This window comes from Phoenix dactylifera, unplaced genomic scaffold (genome assembly GCF_009389715.1).
Source record: "Phoenix dactylifera cultivar Barhee BC4 unplaced genomic scaffold, palm_55x_up_171113_PBpolish2nd_filt_p 000402F, whole genome shotgun sequence".
NCBI lineage: Eukaryota > Viridiplantae > Streptophyta > Magnoliopsida > Arecales > Arecaceae > Phoenix > Phoenix dactylifera.
In genome coordinates, this window is record NW_024067844.1 from 343914 (window position 1) to 367657 (window position 23744).

The 23744-nt window shown below is 41.1% G+C and overlaps 2 protein-coding genes across 11 annotated transcripts; one reads left to right on the forward strand and one right to left on the reverse strand.

The window, feature by feature from the left end:
* Positions 1-899: 899 nt before the first annotated feature.
* On the forward strand, positions 900-4714 carry LOC120105938 (protein FAR1-RELATED SEQUENCE 11-like). Of its 2 annotated transcripts, none has more exons than XM_039118729.1 (4): positions 900-1235; positions 1878-2956; positions 3124-3567; positions 3679-4714. In XM_039118729.1, exons 2-4 carry the CDS (start codon positions 1925-1927, stop codon positions 4465-4467), a joined length of 2265 nt encoding a protein of 754 aa, XP_038974657.1. In that variant the 5' UTR covers positions 900-1235; positions 1878-1924; the 3' UTR covers positions 4468-4714. The 2 variants fall into 2 exon arrangements, with proteins under 2 accessions (XP_038974657.1, XP_038974658.1); XM_039118730.1 differs by lacking the exon at positions 900-1235 and adding an exon at positions 1261-1632.
* A 3054-nt stretch (positions 4715-7768) lies between these two features.
* LOC120105939 (E3 ubiquitin-protein ligase At1g63170-like) lies at positions 7769-22665 on the reverse strand. 9 transcript variants are annotated; one of them, XM_039118738.1, is made up of 8 exons: positions 21978-22661; positions 21128-21198; positions 20963-21024; positions 20263-20875; positions 18343-18468; positions 17969-18263; positions 9143-10107; positions 7769-9048 (listed from the first exon to the last, which is right to left on the reverse strand). In XM_039118738.1, exons 3-7 carry the CDS (start codon positions 20982-20984, stop codon positions 9871-9873), a joined length of 1293 nt encoding a protein of 430 aa, XP_038974666.1. In that variant the 5' UTR covers positions 20985-21024; positions 21128-21198; positions 21978-22661; the 3' UTR covers positions 7769-9048; positions 9143-9870. The 9 variants fall into 9 exon arrangements, with proteins under 9 accessions (XP_038974666.1, XP_038974665.1, XP_038974660.1 ...); XM_039118737.1 differs by having other exon boundaries at positions 20963-21030; XM_039118732.1 differs by having other exon boundaries at positions 20263-21024.
* Positions 22666-23744: the final 1079 nt, after the last annotated feature.

A 23744-nucleotide genomic window follows, 5' to 3' on the forward strand; every position in this document is an offset into this window, starting at 1 on the left:
CAAAAAAAAAATACCCAAACTAACCTTTAGTGTAATTACCATATTGCCCTTGAAATTTTCTCATACACCCCCCTTCCTCCTCCTCCGTTTCGTTTTGAAAAGAAAAAAAAAAACCCCCCTCAAACCCCCCTTAAACCCCTCGATCCATTTACATCGTTTAGGCGATCTTTGAAGGAGATTTAAGCCCCATTCGAAGCATGGACAAGCAACTAGTGATTTGGGACGAAGAATCGGCCGCAAAGGTACGTGTTCCACCTTGTTTCGAAATTTTTTTTTTCACGGTTCGTGCTCCGTTCGGCACTGGATCGCCGAACAAAAGGCTTCTGTTCGGCTGCACAGTGCCGAACAGAAGCCTTCTGTTCGGCAACCCTCAACCGAACTCTTCTGTTCGGTTGCACAGTGCCGAACAGAAGGCTTCTGTCCGGCACTGTGCAGCCGAACAGAAGGGTTCTGTCCGGCTCTGTGCAGCCGAACAGAATGCCGGCGACGAGAGGGAGAAGGGGGAACGGGGGGGTTTTGGGCGTTGGCGAGGTGCTTTGGGCGGAACAGTTCAAAGGGAGACGGAGGGGGTTTGGCCGCCGGCGAGGTGCTTGAGGCGAGGTTTTTTGGGCGGAAGGGAGAAGCCGGCGGGTGTTTTGGAGGGGAAGAGCGGGGTGGGGGGGGGGTTTGGGGGTGTAGAGAGCAATTTAGGTGAGGGGGTGGGGAGGGTGGGGGGTAATTTAGGAATTTTTAATTTTTTAGGGGTGTCCTTAGCAAATGGGAGGGTGTAGAGAGTATTTAATTTTTTTTTAATTTTTGGGGGGTGTCCTGAGCAACAGGGGGGGTGTATATAGAACCACCCCCATCTGATCAATGAACTCGGTTGGAGTCCACCTGTGGACGTCGTCCTTTCGTCCAACCGTGCCGTCCCAAAACCGCGGCGTTAGATATTCCCACCCCCTTTCCTTGACTCTCCTTCCATCCTTCCATCCCACTGGTTGCCCCTGTTTCGCGCACCGTGGGGATCTGCCTGGATCGATGGGGGTTGGAATATCAAGAGGCCGGTGGCGGCGAACTGGCGATTGCGTCTCCCCGATTTGCCGCCGGAGACTCTTCCCCTACGGTCCCTCCCCTTTCACGAGCCCAAATCTCCACCTCCAACTCTAACCCTAACCCTAACCCTAACCCTAACCCTACCTCTAACCCTTAAGCCCCACCGTTGCTCACTTTCAGGTTCTTTCCGACGTCTCTCTCAGGTGATCATCCTGATCCTGATCCTCCGAAATGGATAAGATTATTATCATACCTGATGCTGGTTGAAATTTTTATCTTTAGATGTTCCTTTTCTGTATCGTTTTCATCTATTTCGTTCTCCAGTTGATCTCAGTATGTTTTTCTTTTCATGGATTGATTAACCTTATCAAAATTTAGATTTTCTACAAGTTTCTTCTGATAATTATGGAGAATTACGGTCATCTCAGGAGAGAGAGAGAGAGAGATTTTTAGGTGATGGTTCAAATTTTGCCAACAAAAAGTGCGATCTGGATGATGGTTCAAATTCGAATTAAGTGCTTCCGGCGTTCGATTCTTCACAAAATTGATGGTTCTTGATGTGCTGTTGATATTCCATATCCTTCCCGTTTGATGGGTATGGTATGTGTATATAAACTGATGAAGTCAAGAAATAATAGCCATGAATTAGAATTTGAATGTTAATAGTAGCACTTGTTTGCACTTCTCATTTTATCTTTGTGAATGTTTATGATGCCCTGATTTTGGAAGCTTTTAAGTTTATTCTTTTGTTGTGCTCAATTTGGCTCCTGCATTCAAATTATGTTGTATTGCTTCTTATTCTTCTTTTTCTTCTTCTTTCTTTATGAATTTTTCCTGGGTTTTAGTGCAAGTAGCAGAACATTAGCTCATTGTTGCGAAGAAAGATTCGAGAATGACCAAAACTTCATTGAGAAACAATGGTTGCCTCACTCAAAGGCGGCAGTGCCCATGTGGGGATGAACAATGTTATATTAGAATTGAGGGAGATGAAGAAGACAACACTTCGGTGGAACCTACGGTGCCAGCGGATCCAAACCTTATACATGCAGCAGCCAATACTTCTGAGGTTGCTTCAGTTGACACCCCTCCATATGTAGGGCAATCTTTCCGCACTGATGATGAGGCCCAAGAATTTTATACCAACTTTGCCCGGAGGAATGGTTTTGCAATAAGGCGAGAGCGCTCCAAGGGGAACCCATCTCATCCATTGGGAGTTTATAAACGGGAACTTGTGTGTCATCGTGCTGGTGTATCGCTGCCTAGGAAGACAGCAGAACTCAAACGCCAGAGAAATAAGAAATCATCACGTTGCAAATGCGAGGCGCAGATGATTATTAAGAAGAATGTCTCAAAGGGTGTAACTCGGTGGGTTGTTGTTCATTTCAGTAATGTGCATAACCATGAATTGTTGGATAGTGATGAAGTACGACATCTACCTGCTTATCGGAATATATCGTCGGTCGACCGTGAGCGTATCTTATTTTTTGCAAAGGCAGGTTTCACTGTGAATCTTATAATGAGGGCTCTTGAAATGGAGAAGGGACTGAAACCAGGTCAGTTGACATTCACGGAGAGGGATCTGAGAAATTTCCTTCAGGCCTCCAAGAACATTAATCGAGAAAATGAAGGAGCAGAACTTGTTAAAGCTTGCAAGGCTACGAAAGAGAAAAACCCAGATTTTCGTTATGAATTTACACTGGACATGAATGATAGGCTTGAGCATATTGCCTGGTCATATCCTGACTCTATTCGCGCATACAAGGTGTTTGGAGATGTTGTGGTATTTGACACAACATATCATTTGTATGCATATGACAGGCCTTTTGGAGTGTGGTTTGGTGTGGACAACTATGGAAACACAATATTTTTCGGAGCTGTTCTACTGCAAGATGAAAAGCCGGCATCATTTGCATGGGCATTGCAGGTTTGTCTACTACATGCTGCTCTATCAATTTAAATTTCAATCAAATATTCTTTATCTTTCTCCCTCTTTTTTGACCCTGTAGAGAAGTGAGAAGTTGACATCCTTAATTCACAATGTCATGGCAATTTTTTAGTTCAACTGATATTTTTTCTCCTCTTTTCTTACAGTCATTTGTTCATCTTATGGATGAGAAGGTCCCGCAGACGATTGTTACAGATCTAGACATGGGACTTAGAGAAGCTATGATAAACGTGCTGCCAAACACAAAGCAAGCATTCTCTACATGGCATATCATGTCTAAGTTACCAAGCTGGTTTTCTACATTACTTGGTTCTCGATATGAGAGGTTTGTGTCCGAGTTTCATAGAGTATATGCTCTGGAGAGTGAGAATGATTTTGTGCACCAGTGGGGTCAGATGATTAATGAGTTTGGACTAGGTTCAGATAGACATGTAGCTATACTTTCATATCATCGGGAATATTGGGCGTTACCATTTCTCCGAGGCTGGTTTTTTGGGGGATTACTGACAACTGGTTTTGCTTTGTCAATCAAGGCATTCTTTAAAGGGTTTTTGATCTCGCAAACACGTCTTAAGGATTTTGTTGAACAGGTATTCTTTTTTCCCACTGTTTTTTTTTGAAATTATCATATTTCTTTCTTATGTCGTTTTTTGCTCCTCCTTGGAATATTTTCATTTTCTTTTTTCCTTGTTTCTTTGCAGGTAATGGTTGCAATTGATTTACAAAATCAAGCAGGGGAGGAAGCAACAATGCGACAAAACTATCAAAATGTCCAAATCAAAACATGCATGCCCATTGAAGAACATGCATCAAGTGTTCTGACACCTTATGCATTTGAAGTGTTTCAAAAAGAGCTCGTGTCATCTACACAATTTGCAGTTTACGAAACACAAGGAGACACTTATCTCGTTCGCCACCACTTGAAGACTGATGGAGGACACCTAGTGAGCTGCATTCCAACAAACGAAGAGATACATTGCAGCTGCAAAGAGTTCGACTTTTCTGGAATAATGTGCAGACACTCTCTTCGAGTGCTTTCGTTGAAGAACTGTTTCATGCTTCCAGATAAATATCTGTTGATTCGATGGCGTCGTGAAAGCTCATTGTTTCCTAAGAGCAGTGGTTATAAGTATCGGTCCCAAGCTCTGCGTTCGCTTGCTTCAATCATAATACAAGAATCATCATTAACGAAAGATCGTTTTGATTATGTACAGTGGCATATGAGCAAGCTTCTTACTCATGTGAGGGACATGCCAACAGTTGATGAAGGTGCCTCAGATTTGGAGCCAGTCTCATCGTTGGATGCGACGGTGGATGTCACTCCTGTACGATCTAGGGGAAGGCCCAAAAAATTAAGAGCTGCCATTGACATCCCAAAGGAGATGCAAGCATTGCAGGAACCACAAGCATTGCCTGAAATGCAAGTATTATCAGAAACACGAGATTTATCAGAAACACAAGCATTGTCAGAAACACAAGCATTGTCATAGTTGAGCGCATGGGAAGAAGCGAAGCCTGCTTCTCTTTCATCAGACTTGCTGGGCTCATTTCTTTAGTCTTGATTTGACCGAAATGCAAAGCCATGTTCTATACTTTCCAGTATCTTGCCTTTAGTAAGTTTAGATTAATGATTTTGTAGGCCACTTCGAGCCAGAAAGCGCTTCTTGGAAAGTGAGTTGCTGAACTCTGGTCAGAAGATGATAATGACTATTCATAAATTCAAGCTTTTCAAATCCATTGCTCATTTTGTTCTGAGCCAAATGTCATGGACTGGTTAGCAAATTGTGGACGACTGGACGTGCATCTCATAGGACAGTAAAACTAAGTGGGAGTAAAATGCATGACAGCGAACAAATAAAGCAACCAATTGTGCAATCGTTGGGCTTGGGATGCATGAAGCTTCTCAAATAAAGGAGAAAAGAAAGTCACCTTTCTTTGGATGAGGGAGGGAAAACTCTGATGCATTAACACAAATTTATTTGTCAAAACAATGAATGAAACTGGTGTCGCTTGAATGGTTAAATCCAGAAAAGAAGAAGAATTTGATACAACAAGCATTGAGCATCAATAATTTTAAGATTGCATGGGATTCACGTATACAAAAGCAGCTTGACAAAAGATCTTACTAGACTAAGGGCAAGATATTGTTGTTAAGTGCTTTGTTCCAGGAAAGTGTTGTCAGAAACGCAAGCATCATATATCTTCCCGTCAGTTGTTCTTACACTAGTGCAAGGAGGAACACAAAAGAATTCATCTGTTAACAGCCATCACTTTGTATTCTTGATCATCATGAAACTTGAAAATATTGCAACTCTGGCCCTTGATGCAGAGATTGCAAGAGCTGACAATCTGCGGCCTGGCTGCTTTGTCTGGTCCTTGATTCAAATCTGGGAAAAATGCCCACTTCTTTCCACTTCAGAGACTGACAAATTAATTACAGACCCTATAATCTCTACAAGGCTGAGAGTGCTGAAAGTTTCACCTCCTTTTTTGTCCACCAATCCTGTTCTGCATAATGATTAGTGGAGAATTCTGAAGTTAATCGTCCACGGTGAATCTAAACTGCAGACTTACTGAACAAAAACCATCATCCTGTGCCAGTTACATAACTTTCTAACTTGTTTGGCTGTCGACATCCGCCCAGCTTCGGAGAAGACCCTCCCCCTATGGTATAGTAATTAGTATGTGGCGGTAAATCGAGCAAATCAACTCAAGGGCTTCTGTTTGGCTCATGATCTTCTTGTAACTATATGTACATCCATATTTATCTCACACTTCCTCGCGACCATCTGCATAGCCGTGTGAATCGATGAGTGGCAGCAGCCTGATTACAGTCGAGTTTTACTAATTATAAGAATGTTGCAATATTTCATTGGGGTTCGGCCAATGACCGAGAGCCACGTCAAAACGGGGAATAGTTTGGAAAAGAAGCTGGTGCACTCTGGCCTTTTTCTAATTATAAAGAGCATCATTTTGTGAACCCAAAACAATGCATCGTTGACAACAAGTTCTATCATATACAAGTGTATAATTCTGATCATTTATTTACGTGCATTAGAACTGAAAGTACCATGTTTTATATCTACCAATAAATTGATGATCCACTAAAACCTATCGAGAAATAGAGCATCATGTGGATTTTTTTTTTTCTTTTGGAGAAAAAGAATGAGAAGAAGATCGGCAAAATTAAGGTAAGAACGGAAATGAAACTAGATCACTCGTATCGAACATCCGAGATGTATATCAACCTATTCTGTATGCAAGCCTGAAATATATACCTAATATAATTTAGGCCACAAGTGGAAGTTGCTTACACTAGAGATATTGGGAATGGAGCAGCCCAGCAACAAATTGCAGCAATGTGATGCGATTAGTGGAGATGCTTTGTAAAAGAACTCGTGTCAAAAAGAATCATGATTTATATCGAGCATCTAAAAGATCCTTGCAGCACGACCTTTGTGTTAGCTGGGGAGCATGGGGTTTGATTCACGGGTATTGTCCTTTCTCAAAATTTAAATTCCCATTGAGATTTCAAAATTTTTTTGAAAGTATTTTCCATGAAAAGAAAGAACAGAATGCATGCCCCACTCACCAAAAACGGCTTGTTCCAAGAGGCATATGAGTGATGGTTAGAGAAGAAGCAGCCTCTCAAGACTCAATATGTATTCCGAGAGGCCAATAGAGCAGCCAACTGAATGACGGTATATGTGACCAGCCACTCAGAAGGCATCCTGTGCACCAAAGAGAAGGAGCTGCTTAGCATATTTCGTGATTTGTTGTTTACTGATTTTATTAAATTTATTTATGTTTATAATGTACAAAATTTCTGCTTTAGCAAAAAAAAAAAAAAAAAAAAAAAGGACGGCGGGCTTTCTGCGCCCCGCTAAATTGGGTCTGGGCACGCTTTCGATTGGTTTTTTTAAAGAGCTTGGACCACGGTCGAAGGTCCTCGATATCTTGTTGCTCAGGCGCAAATTTGGTCATGTCTTGTGGACCCATGGATCCCGTCGTTCCGCTAGGAATTCGAGTTGGCAGCCTTCACGTAAGCCCACGCGGCAAATGAAGTATAGGCCTCTGGGTTCGGGTCGTATCTTCCGCGCGAAAGAATCGATCTTTTTCTTTTTTTTTCCCACGTCAACCGGATCGCATCTCGTACAGCTCTCAAAGCACTCCAATTTTTTTCCTTAGATCAACTGCACAGATCTCAACACGAACCCTTATGGGTATTTTTTATGGCTGCAATAGCAACCAGAATAAATTCTACCTTCAACCGAGGAAAAGCTATCCTACACTTTTTGCTAAAAAGTGACCAATTCTGCAATTCAAGCCTGAGTGGACTCCAGCCGGTATTGCATGCAAGATACATGGACCAAACATAGATATTAAGGGCTTCACACATTTATCCAAAAAAACTCCTCAATAGTTATTAGATGTCTCTTAAATCCACTATGTGCTGATGCTAGATCTCATCCTATTTTACATAATTATTGGTGCATGATGCACACTTTGCTCAAGCACGGCATATTTACAAGAAAGCAAATAGTGCAGCTAATTAGATGACATTTTATGTAGCCAACTATATTAAAACTATAATATTGTACTCTACTTCAAATCTTCCTAGCCAATTTTTAAATATTTTATTTTTTAATTTCTATAACAGTACAAATTCTTGAATGATTTAAGTTTTTTAAATATTACCTTTAAAAAAAAAGACTCGTAATTCGACTTCGACCAGCTGTATAAGTTTCATCCACAATTATGCAGGGTAGGGGATGACCAGACACAGGCAACTTTGGTCTATTTAGTTCTTTCTTTTCCTTCCTTTAGATGTCTACAGGTTGACAATTAGGATATCCTGAATAGCTGGCAAAGATAGCGCGATAGCCTCACCTCTATCAAACAAATGCAGCAAACAAACTCTAGGCACAAATGCGGCATAGCCTGACCTCGAAACTTGCCGTTGTTCGCTCAGCTCAGAGGCAATCACAAGGCCAGGATCCGAACCATGTCATGCATCCTGACCTCTTTTCGCCTCATCGTTCCCCCAAGCTCGAGCATGCATGCCAACTCTAGGTTTTCATGAGATCATATCCTCTGTAGAAGACTTCATGGACGGTCTCAAACCCATCAACAATCCCCAGCATCGCTCACAGCTCTATCAGCTTGTATTTGTGGATCGAGTATTCCTCTGGGGAGTAAAGAACAAGCAGTGAAGCATGCACGCCACTTTGTGATGAGATGCAGAAGCAGACTACTATATTCTCTAGCAACACTCGATCTCTCCTAGCTGATGAATTTTTCATGAGAGCCAAAGACTTAGTTTCCTCGCATTCACAATCCCCAGGCTTCCGACCTTCACCTGGGCGTCCATGCCGCCACACACATCCTCACTCCGTGTTGCAAACACCACCTTGTGCCAGGGATTGTCAAGGTATGGAATCCCAACTGCTGCAAGATCAACCAGCTGCCAGAGGTCATCGAGCAGCAGCAGGAACTTGCTTTCAGGCACTTGAATACAGTTCATGACCACAGCTCGACTTTTTTGCTGCCACCAGATGCAGCCCAAGCACCATCCTCTTCCATGAATGCCATGGAGGACTGCAGTTGCTTCAGCTTCAGCAGCATCAATGATCTGAAGCCACCACCCGACATGTTGGGTGCAAGGGAGCTGCTGAACTCAAGGTGTTGGCTAGGAACTGGATGATATATCAGGAGTTAAAACAGATAGCTGCAATCGATGTCAATGGATCCATCACACACACACACACAGACACACACACACACAGGACAATTTGTATCTTTGTACAAAAGGTCAGGCTATGCTGGAGTACGAACTTGTAGAGATAAGCCGATGCTCGGTCAGTACAATCAAATGCTTCAGGACATGAAAGTTCGTTCAAGCAGCCAGTTATTGCTGGTAAAACAAATGGATGCTCGTGCAACAACTTCTCTTTCAACAGGAAAGAAGATAGGACCTTCGAGAGCGGATGAAATGCTTTGAAAGTCCGAAATGTTCCCAATGAATGAAAGCAGACCAGGAGGACCTTTGCATCGGAGGTTTTATTGTCGATCTAAAAATAAAAATTTTATTGTTAATCATATAAAATAAAAGCTCTCAAATCAAATGCCCGCTGGCCTGTAGAAACTTTTATGAGGGTCACGTACCTGCTATGCCATTTCTTCCACCCAGGAGCAAAAGTTCAACAGGCGAGCACCCTTAACAAACTGTCAACAGGCGATGCACTGAACATTGTAACATGATGAACCCCTTAAGCCGTGTCAAGTATTCTGTTGTGTTATAGATGCCTCCAATATGACATAAGCCATCTATACAAGTGAAAATACATGTGCCAGGATCCACTGTGTGAGGATCTGCTGGAAATCAAATCCTCTTATCAAATAAACCTGTTTTGCTTATTTAATCTGAGTGAAGCAATCAGAGATCACCAAGATCCATTAATCTCCAATCAGACTTAAAGCATTGGCACGATCTTGCATCTTACAAGCAAAGGACCTAAAGAAGTTTGTCCTGAACTTTCAAGATATTTGGATTACCTTTCCATCTACTCGTAGTCAACTGATCATCACCATATACTACCAATAGCCTATGTTTCAAAGCCTGAACTGTCATGTACTTACCCCACGTCATCCACCTATAATATCTCAACTGCAAAGACACAGACCAGCATATCCAACAGAGAAACAGGAACCTTGAAGCATATTACTGTAAGAACATCTTCATAGAATAAAACAATCCATTTTTCCCCCAAAGGCAGCGGAGCCATGCTTGGCTACTCCCATACATATATATAAACAGAACTTACAGAAGGCTAGCAACCTCAATCCCAATCAACAAAGCAAAAGTTGGAGATCTATCAACAAAATTTACACGTCTATATTGCAGATCTTGTGGCATCTGCACCACTCCCCACCCTCCTGTCAGTGTGTGGCCGGCCAAAGTGTGCACCAAAGATTGAACCTACTGTGTCCCCTACCTCAGACTTGCAGAGGGGACAAAGGGCATTGATTTTGAGCCATTTATCCACACACATCAAGTGGAAGAAGTGAGAGCAAGGGAGCTCACGGAGATCATCATTGTCTGCATAATTTGCAAGGCAGATACAGCAAACCTGCAGCAACACACACCAAATAAATTATAATTTAACAGTAGGTTTCAATATTACTTCTTTTTTTTTTTTACGAGAAATCAAAAGTGGACATATAACACAAAAAACAGTTTAGATATTATCTTGCACAGAATCTTGATTATAGGATGCACCCATTAAAGGACCACAAGTGCACCGTCAACCAAAGGACTTGCTAGATGTAAAATAATACAAATCAAAAGTAACAAAAATTTAATAAAAAAATGATTCAAGGAAGACATATAGGACTGCATGCATGTAATTGCAGATGACGTGAAATTTGAGGATTATTTACATAAACATTGATTTCACAACGTAGCACTTCAGTACATGTGTTATATCCTATAGCAGCAGGTTTCAGCATCATCCCTAAATGAAACCAATGCTTCTATCAACACCTGTTATATTTTTTAGTTCTTAATTGATTTTACGTACCTTAAATGATCACCCAGGACAAACTATTAAAGACAAAGGAGAGGTCTATGACTCCTTAAAATTGTTAATATTATCAACAAGCTTAAATTTTATTCAAAAAAATATTTTGCTACTGATGGAGGAGATGAAGACTAAACATATCAAAACCATCTCACAAAGGAAGGGGAAAAAGAAAAACAACATGACATGAGAATACAGAGGAGAAAGAAGGCTAATGCCTTTCCTATTCCATGTACATAAAAAGATGTCACGACACCCACAATGCAATAAGAAAAGCATCCACATTCCACATCGTGAGCAAATCTAGAAAATGTTAAGGCAATCATCCATCACCCCAAAACTCACTTATTTCCAACCAATGTTTTGCCATGTATAACACGCCAATAAAAAGTACCACCTCAACAACTAGACTTGTATCAGCTGGTTGGCATCCCTTTCCACTTTGTAGAGGTCCTTGGTCCAAACCTGGGTGGTAGAATTCCCATAGTATTTCTTTAAAAGAGAGAGAGAGAGAGAGAGAGAGAGAGAGAGAGAGAGAGACCTTCTTAAATTACCAGTTTAATTTGACACGACGCTGAATTTTCATATTGATACTGAAATAGGAACTACACACACATATAAGGAGGTCTAGTACGGCTGAAATAGGGCTGCAAACACTTCTATTACTTGCTCTCCAGAATCTGAAACCAGGACAGCCAACAACAGAATTTGAAATTAGGGGCAATGGATGTTCAAGAAAAAATAAGAGAGAGAGAGAGAGATAAAAGAGGAATTAGTAGTAGGGAATAAACAAAAGAGAGAACAGATTATGAGAATGAAAAATGAAGAAGAAGAGAGAGAGCAGGCAGAGAGGGCTGAACCTGGCCAACAAAAGCTGCCCATATTTATAGACTCTGAAACAGTGAAAAGCTTTGCTTGCTGCCCAAAAGGGACTCTTCAAGATCCAAGAACTATTTTCACATAGATTGATTCCATAAATGACACCTAATCAATCTAAAATTATGCTATATCTAAACTTCCAAAATAACAATTAAAAATTAAATCCTAGAACTTCCAACTCATCCAACCCAATATACAACTAGGACTCTTACACAACAATCTTACTCAAAACAGGACCTTAAAACTAACTCTAAAAAAATACCTAAGAAAAACGTCCAAAAATACAATAATAATATTTTTGTCCTCCATAAAGCAGATACAAGAATAAATTCAAATCTCGATTAAGTAGGGCTAATGAAAAAACACATGATGTACCATTTCACAGTTCTGCAAGGAGAATCCACAAGCGAAATTGGAATCAGGTATCAGTGATCATATGTAAGAATCTCCATCCTCAGCATGAGTAAATAAAAGAACTTGAAGCAATACTGATGTTGCCCTGATAAAGGATGTGACTAATATCGTAGCACATGACCTAAACAAGAATGCTTCAGCTAAACTAAATGCCATAAACTTTTAACGGCACCTGCTATTTACTTTACTACTAGAAATAAGAAGCTATCAGATTCTTGCATCCTTAAATCCCATAAGTTTTTACAAAGTCTAAGACAGCAAACCATCTTATAACACTTGGAAAACCAGCAGCAACTTAAATGCTACCTTGTATGTGCAATTTTTTTATAATGTAACATGTAGAATAATGGCTTAAACATTAATGTGCCACACATTGCTTCCAAACCCAAGAACAAGCAATTCAACACCAGCTATTAACTTACCTTTGCCTCTACCAATCTCCCTCCGAAGTGGGCACTAACAATAACACAAAAGTTATGCTCATCCACCTCCTCACACTTCCACTATCATTTCGTAATAATATCGAATCTGCTAACTTTGATCTCCTCGTCCAAAATAATACAAAATAGTACAACCCATTAGGGTAGCGACTAATCCAAATTAAATAAAGAGATAACATATCACATCACTACTATTCTTTTTCTTAAAAAAGATAACAAGATTCTCCAGGTAAGAACTAGTTTTAGAAACATGAAGAACACAGGAGGAAATAATGATAAACACAAGGGTAACTGATGCCGAACAGCAGGGGGGGGGGGAGAGAGAGAGAGAGAGAGAGAAGAAGAAGAAATAGAGAAGGAGAGAGGAGGGAGGAGGAAGAAAGAACTAGGCTTAGTACCTAGCCATGCTCAGGGTTTCACACGTCAGAGCTAAAGAAAGAAATTCAGAAAGTTTATTCATAACATAACCCTAAACGATGCATGTCCAACCTATTTATAAGACCCAGAAAATGCAAAAGAACCCTAAAAAAAACTAGTCTCACAAAAGATCCTCAAAATAATGAAATACCAAAATAAACTCTAAAGGCTATCCAATAACAAAATACCCTAATAAGCCCAAATAAAATAAAATCACTCCAAAACTAGCTGAACCATCCCCCTGCAGCGGCTGTAGACCCGAGTGACGGGCGGTCTAGCACTAGTGTACGCACCAGCTCTCTCCGGATGGAAAGAAGTCGACCTCAACGAACGCGGCTCGGTGTAGCTCTGACAGTACTCCAATAGGTCCAGATCAATCTGCTGAAGCTCCTCGCGCGTGAGCCAAGTGGAGTTGGACGCTGGTCGTCCTCGCCAACGAACCAAAAAGCGCTGGATACCTCCATCACTGGTAAAAACTGTTTGATCGTCTAAAATAACATCAATGTGCTCTTGTTGTGCTCGGTGGAGTAAATAAATCGAAACTGGTATGGGATCAATAATAAGGGAATCATCAGGCTCAGAAGATGGCTCAACAAAAGGGTCATCGGGGAGGGTTGGTGGGCCCTTGTAAGCAACCAAATCTTCAATATTAAAAATCGGGATAATACCAAAATCAGAGGGGAGGTCAATGACATAGGCGTTGGTACCAACCCTGTGCAACACCTTGAATGGCCCAGCACTATAAGCCTATAATTTTTTAACGGTTCCAGAAAGAAACCGCTCGGGCCGAATACGGATCATTACGTAATCCCTAGTTTGAAATTTTTTAGCATGGAAATCAGCTTGCATCTTATAGTGAGCATTACGTGCATGAATGCGTTTGTGGATTTCCTAATGCAACTCATGAATGTGATGTGCAAATGCATGTGCAGACTCAAAAATCCTAATATCAGGTGACATGGATAAGAGATCTAGACGTTTTCTAGCTTTGTAACCATGCACTACCTCAAATGGATTCATGCTTATGAACATGTTGACTAAATTATGGGGGTGAACTTCTTGGACAAGGAGAGTGAACACCAAAAATTCGTTGAACACTTTCTGCTCAAATTCAGCATAACGTAGGATGTGGAGGTTCTTGTCCTTTGACACTTCTCTTCTCTTGTTTTTGTCATGTGGCTTGGGCGGCGAAGAATTGAGCTTAATCTTTTTGCCCTCGAACACGAAGGAATAAGAATTGGATCGACCAGAGATGGTAACATTAAAGTCGAACAACCAGAGTCTCTCTAAAATTAGATGTCCTACATCCAGCGGAATTATGTCACACCATATGGTGCCCTTATAAGAAAGAATGTGAATGGGCACAAGACATCTCTCTTTGATGTAAATAGAAGTTGTGTCAATCCAAGAGACCTTGTAGGGTTGTGGTTGGGGAATGGGAGTCAAACCTAAGCGGGAGACGATGTTGGAGAATATTGCATTAATACAACTCCTGCTATCGATGATAACTTTACAATCTTTTTCTTCTAATATAAATATGAAAAATCGAGGTTCTTCAGTCATTAGTTTCGTCGGATTGTGCGGGGGCACATCTGACTACACTCATGGTGGACTGGTCAAACTCTCTCTCTGACTCTGCAAATGATATAGGTATAGTGTGGATGCATCCTAGAGTATCAAGTCCTTCATCACACGCTTCTTCATCAATGTCCTGAATATCATCAATGTCTGGTTCGTAGACTTGCTCCTTCAAATTATCAGTGTCACCTCCTGCTCTTGCTGAGCAATAACGAGAGATTTGTTAGCACATTGGGAGGCAACGTGACCAAAACCTTGGCATTTGTAGCACTGAATTTAGGAATATGGTTTGAAAGGCTCACAAAGGATTTTTTTGCCTTTGGTGTCTCAGCTTGGGACAAGGGCGGTAGAAAGAGTTTTAGGGGCAGAGAACCCCACAAAAGGTCTGGGCCCCGAAGAATAAGGATTAGTGGAAGTGCCCCGATTGTCAAAGCGCCTTACAAATATGGACTTGGAGACCAACTCATAATTCTACACGAATGTATATGCCTGGTTTAAAGTGGACACCTCTCGAAGGACAAGTTCCTTGCTAAGTTCATCATTGAGACCTCTACGGAACTGGCTCGAAACCATTCTCTCATCCTCAATCACATTACATCGCATCATGTATTCATCGAATTGGGCAATGTAGTCAGTAGCTGATCGGGTGCCTTGTCTCGAGTTGTTCCATCGGTCAAGAAGATCTTGGTAGCTAATAGGCATGTATTTTTTCTTAAGTTTTTCTTTCATTTCTATCCAGTCAGATATGGCAGGTTGATGTCTCCTTGCCAGAAGTTGTTCGGTGTTTTGTTAAAAAAGCTTAGCTCGACCAATGAGCTTCATTCTAGCAAATCGAACCTTCTTTTCTTCAGACAAATTATACTACTCAAAGAAGTGGTCCATTTCGTGGAACCAATCTGAGAAAACCTTTGGATCAAGACGATCATCAAAGGTGGGGGCTTCAATCCGAATGCCTTCCATCACATTTTCATCATAGTCACAAGGCTCTCTAGGTTCTACATTGTAGCGATAACCCCTATCGACATTAGGGACTGGACCCGATCCTTTGTGACGAGGTAGTTGGAGGGCGGCCTAAGAAGGGATTAGGGTCAAAGTGGCCCTATCGCACAGATCCTAGATGGTCTAGGGTTTCATCCTCGATCTCTGGGCCTTGCAAATGGGAGGCACTACCTTCTTTAGATCCTATAATCCTCTGAAGGGAAGACTCAGCTAAGTCTAGTCAGGCGCAGGCCTGGGTGGACACTGTGGTCAAGTCTCGGACAGCCTTTAGCAAGGCTTCGATGTTGGAATCCATGGCAAGTTGAGATTCTAGCTGGGAGACAACACGACCACTACGAAGGTGCATATAATGAGTATGCAAAGTTGTGCGTGGCTCTACAATACTAAGACAGTGGTAGTTCCTAGGCAGACCTAATGCATGAAAATGATGCTTAAAGCGAAATATATATGCCCAATAAAACGGAAAGCTAATTCGTAGCAACTGAAATCAAGCTTAGAATTGTGTAATAAATGTAGGCAAGTAATTGCAGTCAAATAGTGCGAGTGTTCTATGTGTTGCAGGGTTGCACGCAGCCTCGAAGAACTCCCAAAGATTAGGTAGCCTTACAATTAATGACAAAGATAGGCCACTACAAGGGTTTTAGGATTGTCTAGGGTGTATGTGTTGAATTCACAGTAAGCTAAGTCAATAGAACACACAAGAGTTCATCGATACTGAATTTTAGACAAGCAAATAGAATTTCCAGAAATAGAAAAATTTGACTTGGGCTAGGCGACAACCAAAAATGTGGCACAACAAGTAGGCTCGTCAGATGGCTCCAATTGGGCCTGATCGCAGCAACTCGGTGGGCCAAATATCAGCAACTCGTACAGCTTGAATGGCCTGTGAACTAAAAGGAGGGTAGGTGTTGTGTGGGCCTGTATAAGAAAAGGCCCTTAAAGTGAAGAGGGGGAAAGGGGTGGATTGGGTCGGTATGTAGTTGGACCCGAAAGGCCAGGGGGAGGGGTGGGGGGGAAGTCGGATGGGGTGCCGAAACCCTCTGGTTTCATAAGAGAGAGGGGAAAAGGGGTAAGGAGACGGTGAGGAGGGGGGCTTGCGAATCAGGGGGGTGCGAAGGGACGGTGGAGAGCGATGAAGGGGAGGAGGGATGGTGACGGAGCTCGGGCGGTGACGGTGAAGAAGAGAAAGGGAAAGCGGCGGAAAGAAGAGACGGCAAGGGCAGAGGCGAAGCTTGAACAGTTGCGTCCCCTAGGGCTCGGGCAGTGGAGCTCGGACGGGTGCGTCCCGCCGTCCGACGCCGGAGGTGGTGACGAGTCGGCAGTGGCCAAGCAGACCACGCCGCCTGTGAACGCAGTCAAGGGGAGCGGCACTGCAGAGGGGAAAGAACCTCGGGGATGAAGGTGAGCAATACCTTTTTTTTCCTTTTTTTCTCTTTTTTTTCTCTTTTTTTCTTCTTTTTGGGGGATTCTTACCTCGGGTTAACGGGCGCGGCTCGCTCCGCTAACCCTCTACAACCCGATGAACCTCTCGGGTTGTTGCCAAGTAGGGCTTGGGGAAGGAGACACAGAGGCTACGGCTGCGTGGGCTTCTGCTTCTCCGAACCCAGCGTGCGGCAGCGTGGTCGCGGGCTGCGGCGATGGATCTAGTGCGCGTCGGCATGCAGGCAAGGGGATGGGGAGGGAGACACAAATGTTGTTCACGGAAAGGACTTCTCTTCCTTTTTGTGTGTGTGTGTGTTTTGGTGTTGCTTCCCTATGAGGCCTGATCCCCAAGGGATGGCCACGGAAGGAAACTTGGCCGCACAGCTTCAGAAGGAGGGGACGGGGCCCTTTCTCGACTGAGGGAGTCGTCGCCGAAACCGCGTGAAGTCTGAGTCCTCACGTGAAGAATGATGCCACAGAAGGCCAGAAAATGTTTTGTTGCCTTGCTCTGATACCAATGTTGATGTCGAACAGCAGGAAAAGAGAGAGAGAGAGAAAGAGAGAAGAGGAAGAAGAGAGAGAGAAGAAGAAGAGAAGGAGAAAGGAGAGAGGAGAGAGGAGGAAGAAAGAATTAAGCTTTGCACCTAGCCCTGCACAGGGTTTCACACGCCAGAGCGAAAAAAGAAATTCAGAAATTTTATTCATAGTATAACTCTAAATGATGTACGGTCCAACATATTTATAAGACCTAGAAGATGCAAAAGAAACCTAAAAAAAAACTAGTCTCACAAAAGACCCTCAAAATAACGAAATGCCAAAATAAGCCCTAAAGGCTGATAAATAACAAAATACCCTAATAAGCCCAAATAAAATAAAATTACTCCAAAAATGGCTAAACCATCCCCCTGCGGCGGCTGTAGACCCGAGTGACAGGCAGTCTGACACTGGTGTCCACACCAGTAACTTTTATCCGAAGAAAGCTTCCACCAATAAACTTACTTCTTACATGATGCCAACCTATGATACACCTCAAAAATCGGATGTCACTCATCTTTTCAGTTCCCAAAGAATCAAAGACAGCCAAAATTAATTTCCCCTAAATTTTGTGCTTAACACCACATCCAAGCAGTTGCTTTCCATTTTCTCATGAAAAACAAGTGCTACAGCAATCCGAGATAAGAATTGAAGGTCAATGACTTTGTATAGTAACTACAATTAAATTTGAAATAAAAGCAAATTGATGATGAAATATAAAAACTCACAGCATCTTCAGGAGAAATAATTTGCTCCTTGTCAGTACCAGAAGCAACTGTCCCACCATCATATATGTTCTCTGAATTAGTTTCAACCCCTCCTCTAATTTGGTTTCTCTTTGCCTTAAACTTATAGGTTGGCAGTGCATTAATTGCCTCAGTGGTAGCTCCTCTGGTCTGTCCCAAATCCTCTTGAAAGCCCAGAACAGATATTATGCAAGGCAAACAGCAGCAGATCATGGCACACAGGATAAATGGCATTGCATACCCAATACAACTGAATGTGAGGAAAGCTATACATAACCTAGAGAGAGCAAGGGGTAAACAGGGTGCATCAAGATGTGAACGAAGTGGAAAAAAAATTAAAGCAATTATGGATGTACCTGTACAAGATGGGAGCATCAGATGAAGATGAGTGCCCACCAAAGATCCAAATATTGCCAACAACAAACCACACAGCAAAAAAACAATACAAAGCCACCTTGTAATGGTCAACCAGTTCACTGAGCCTGTTGAGCACATGATATTTTAAAACAAAATACGTACTTATAATTTGCAATATACTTGAAAGTTTATCTAGTAACTTCAGATTTGTTTCAATGTTGTCAAAATCATAGATAGCAACACAAGAAATTCTATTTGCAGATTACTATAAATTCTTTCTTTCTATTGTAATTTGCATAACTTTAAAAATCACAAATTTAAAACATGTCAAAAAAAATTATGAAGCCTGCACTGAATATCTAAGCCATCAGAGAATATTTGTCCCGTCAGGGAAGTCCTGTTACTCTTTTTTGTTTTACTTCCCTGATCATCAGCAATATGTTAATTTAGAAAATACCAACAAAACTGCAGTACATCCCTAAATTTATAGGGTAAGTTTTTCTTTATGTATACATTAATGCCAAAAAATCGTTGCATGTGATCCAAAATGGTTCAGAATGTTCTTTAAGACAAAAGGAAGAAAAGCAAAAATAAATCTAATGGGTACTACTTAAAGTGGTCATAAAATGGGAGCAAATTACATGAACTTCTGTCAAAAGATGGCACATGGTAAACTATAGTATTGAAGTAAACAAAATGAAATTTGTTCCTTGTGTGTTTTAGGATGTGTACATCATGATAACCAAATTAGACAATTGACTTGGATGGCAAACAGACATTTCAGCTCATGTGCTTGCACATACCCAAGCCAACTGGCAAGTTTCCGGGGCCACCAAATTCTTTGAAAAGGAAACAAATCTAACATCCAATAAGTCCAACTAAAGCCTTTCTAATATGGCAGTTATTCTCCAAAAAATATAAGCCTTAATCCAGCTAGCTTACACTAATAAGAGCACAACTGCTTCAATGAAAGCGAAAAAAGAGCATATAATTGGGGCATCGGACAGAAAAGAAAAGGAAAGAAAAACAACATAATTAACCATGTTCAACATATAACATATAGAGTTTTGCTACATATATTATTGCTAGGCTTGTGAGTTGCATCTGATTAAGTCAAGAAGGAGCATTTGATTGATGGATGTCATTCCATCAAAAACATTGTCTTGGCTGGTCCCAAGCCCGCATGAGAAAGGTTGAGGTTTAATGTCAAATTATGAAATGGATCAATCACGAATAGTTGGCAAAGGCTAGATGGTTAAGGTTATGGTAAGACTTGATAAATATATTTATCTAAGTATATGTACTTCTCTATCTTTCTCAGATATTTACAACAAAATGAACATGGAGGGGCATGTTAGCCAAGAGAAGAGTGTTTTATGCAAGGACATTGAGAAACACAAACCGCAGGCACAAATGTCCCATCATGCTGAGCATTTGCATCATATCTGTAGCACAGATAAAACCCATTTGCAATAGCATCCGCTCAAATGTCACCGAAAGTAGTGTGTATTCAGCAAAAATCAACTTTCATGTGTGTTTTCCATGTTCTTGCAAAATGCGTCCATCCCACTTGTCCAAAGAGACATAACCATTCAGACAATTCCGAAAATCCTTAGGAGACCCAATGTTATCATAAATATTTGTTACTACTGCATGCTGCTCATAGACATTTTGCACAAATCACGATAGCCACAAGAACTTCAAATGATCATATAGCTTGATCCAGCAATAAAATTATCTTTAGCAGTATTGGCATCACATGCATATAACTGAAGTTATAACATGAGTAAATATATTAAAGAGAGTTAATTAATAAAGGTTTACCTAAAAGCATAAGGGTTACGTTAATAATGATAAAAAGAACAAAGAAAATGATTTCAAGAATCAGTTTGTTATAATAATTGCATGATGAATGATACCTTGGACTAGAAATTACCAAGTTTTGTTCAAATTGAAAGACTGCTCCGGCGCTATGGCGGTTTTCTCCTTCCAAGGCTTGATTAAAAAAAATGGTAGCGTATGAAGCTGACCCAGCAAGGTTATTTCGAGAAGAACTCTGACGTGAATGTGCAGTTTCTTGTTCAGAGCCTTGATTGTTACGATGAATGTAGCGCCAATAAAGATGAGGTAGAGTGGCAATACATCCTAAAGTATAGCCTATAATCCATGCAAACAATGGAGCTTGCGGATGCTCATGCCTTGACAAGGAAAGAACAACAATAGCTGCTATAATTTGGCTCACATTCACAATAAACTCAATCGAAATCCATAAACCAGAATTTAACGGGTTTCTGTGCCCACGACCATGGTTATCACCTCTCCTGATTAAAGAAACATTCCTAGAATTGGATACATTGGGCAAAGATGAAGATGATGTAGAAGTTTGAGCTTGTGTGCTTGTTGAAGGACCATCTTCATAATGCAATTCACCCAAATCATTGTGATCACCATCATGAGAGAACGATGAAGAAGCAACATCACCCCTTGTGATCACCATCAGCAGAGGATGTCTGTCGGTTCGATCAACTTCACCTTGTGGTTCAAGAAAAGGAACAGCCATAAAACTCAACTAACAGACTTGAATTAGGAAGTAGCATAGGAAGATAGCAAGATGCCCACTTTCCAGTGCTTCGCCAGTCATTCTTTGTGACAGCTACAGGATCTTCTTTCTGATAACACCACTTAAACTCAAAAGACAAGGGGGAAAAAAAGGCATTTTCATTTCACAGGGAAATGGAGATAATTTTCAGTATTGGAATGCAAAGCTCAATGATTTGTATCTACCATGAACCCAAAACTGATATATTCTTCCTTTTTCTCTTCTAAAAATCAAAACATATCAAGAGTAACCCATCCTGCAAAATAAATTGGTAGACCGGATAAGCTGCTCAGAAATGAAGAAATTAAATACATCAAATGGGTAACTATTTGAAGCTTGAAATGGTTCAGATGATGGTATCTCCTCACTCATTGCATCACAGATATATGAAAGAAACAAAGTACAGGAAGAGGCTGACATTGTAGTGAAATGTAATGCAGTAATGAAGCAAATAATATCCAGCAATGAGAACGCATTATCAATGGCCCACCTCCTGAATGCTTTACGGCCCTAAAAGTGCACTAAAAGCAGAATGACAAGTTTCATGCAATGCATGCAGCACTTTCTTCAAGCATTTTTTTTTATTGGTATTTAGATCTTTCAATTAAAATATATACTTAAAAAGCATCCATCCAAATACACACAAAATTAAGAAAGGGATCAATGCATGTGTTACAATAAGATGCTTTCTTGTTATTATAGAATAAATACGGCAGGGTTTCCACCCTAAGGAGAATGATAGAAGCACCATTATCAATTACAACAGGTAGTGCACTAAGCTACTCTTCTTCCTGATGCTGCTATAAGGTTGCTGCAGTAACAACTCGAAATGATGTAAATTAGCACCTCAGAGCACTGAAACAAGTACCCAATTTAGGTGTTTTTAAACGCCAAATCATCTGAATGGGGAAGTACACTGCTTTGCTAATTAGTCATTCACCAAATTGTTCAACATTTTAACTAGTATATGCAGTAGAGAACCCGACTCATAGATCAGACAGTAAGAAATAATCAATGGACACAAAAGAATAATACCTAAACATCAATAGCAGCAAAGTTTCTCTCGAGCTAACAGTAGAAGCATCTGTCAAATGCTCACAAACTACTGCAATCCAACCATTGAACAACAAGAACGAAACTTCAAAACATGAACAAGTAAAAGACCATCAAAACCCAAGAAAGCCCAACATACAGCAATTGAATCCAAACGGGGAAGGCATATTAATCGAAACCCAGGTCTAATCCACCTTTTGATACATTAAATTAAACCCTAGTCTCTTAAACTAGGACCAGAAAATCCCTAAAATCTCTCATCAATCGACAAATAGATGCTCCCACCAAACCATAGCCCTGAAAAGAGAATAAAATCTCTACAAGAATTCATCCCCGAGACAGAAACACTAAACTTAGAGAGGGTTTCATCAATCTAAACACACAAAGTAAAAAAATTAAAAAGAGAGAGAGAAATCATTTAACGCCAATTCGCGGGAGGAATCTGATCGATTGGTTCCCTCCCGTTTTTGTTTTTTTTTCATCTTCAGACTTTCTTCCCTTGATTTCCGAATATTTCTGGCATCGGCTTTCGATCTCCGTTGCCCGGTGGAGTCGTTCCCGGCCATTTCCGCACCGGGCAAGCGATCGAAAGGTGATGTGCATCACGGCCAATCACAGCCCGCTAGAAGGATCCAATCAGAATTCACGACGATGTCAGCATATGCTCAGCTAAGAGTTGCCACATGGCAGGCCAAAAGTGTTCAGGTAGTTTTTTTTAAAGTTAAAACAGCAATTCATATAACTTTAATATAAATACATCCAACCATATAAAAAAAAAATAAAAAAAAAACAATCAACTACAGCTAGATAGATTCGAATCCCAAAACCTCCCCTCAATACTCTAACCGGGATCACAGACGAAATTTCACTGCTGTAAGTAGGGCATGATCCATACATAGGACGTTCGTGCCAACCATACATAGGACGTTCGTGCCATTTTTGGCTGACTACATGCCCGATTTCCATTGGTATTCTTCTTAGCCCATATAACCAAATTTTTGGTAACCTTTGGTGAGTGTTGGGATATTCCGGCATAATTTTTTCCTATTTTTTGAACATCATTCTGATTTAGATATCAGAAAGTCTCTGCCAACCACACTCTAAAACTCATTTATTTTTATTATTTTAGATCGAAGCCTGGCCATTGCTATAGAATTTTGATCGCTGCCATGGCAATAAAAGAATTCTTCCTTTTCAAATTTGCAGCCGTTATTCTTGCCCTCATATTTCATATTTTTGTACTACTGCAGTTTCTATGACTAAACAAAATAAAAAACGACGAACCCGGCGTAACAGTATCAAGTGCCCAGGCAGGACTTTTGATCTTGGCCGTCTGATCTCTGACTCTATTCCGAAGTCAACAAAGGAAATTGGGAAGGGGTATCATTTGGTTCTTCGATCATGGTTGTCGATGAACTGAACGGTGGTGATGATTAGTATGACGTCGCCGACTCCTCTAAGCAGTTTGGACAACGAAGCACATTTCGGAGGGCATTTTTGTTTTTCTAAATAGAAACCGCATCCCTCTCTTAACGCGTCGAGCGGTGACTGGTAAGTGGTATCACGCGCTGCCGCCGGGGGGGCATTTTGGTAATTCGGCCGATAAAAGACATATTTGTCCGAGCGGTTCGATGTACGGTATCGGCAACGTTTCCAGATATATTGTAAGAACGCTGAGATGCGGCCACGAGTCAGGCATAATAAATCAGGACCGTCTGTTCAAGAAGAAGCACATCACCAACTAGAACT

Coding starts and splice junctions, on each gene's coding strand:
- LOC120105939 (XM_039118732.1), bottom strand. CDS start 20,903: ATGGCTGTTCCTTTTCTTGAACCACAAGGTGAAGTTGATCGAACCGAC. Junction 18,469..20,262: donor TTGGTAATTTCTAGTCCAAG/GTATCATTCATC, acceptor TGTGCTCAACAG/GCTCAGTGAACTGGTTGACC. Junction 10,108..17,968: donor TTATTTCTCCTGAAGATGCT/GTGAGTTTTTAT, acceptor GTGTTGCTGCAG/GTTTGCTGTATCTGCCTTGC.
- LOC120105938 (XM_039118729.1), top strand. CDS start 1,925: ATGACCAAAACTTCATTGAGAAACAATGGTTGCCTCACTCAAAGGCGG. Junction 2,957..3,123: donor CATTTGCATGGGCATTGCAG/GTTTGTCTACTA, acceptor CTTTTCTTACAG/TCATTTGTTCATCTTATGGA. Junction 3,568..3,678: donor TTAAGGATTTTGTTGAACAG/GTATTCTTTTTT, acceptor GTTTCTTTGCAG/GTAATGGTTGCAATTGATTT.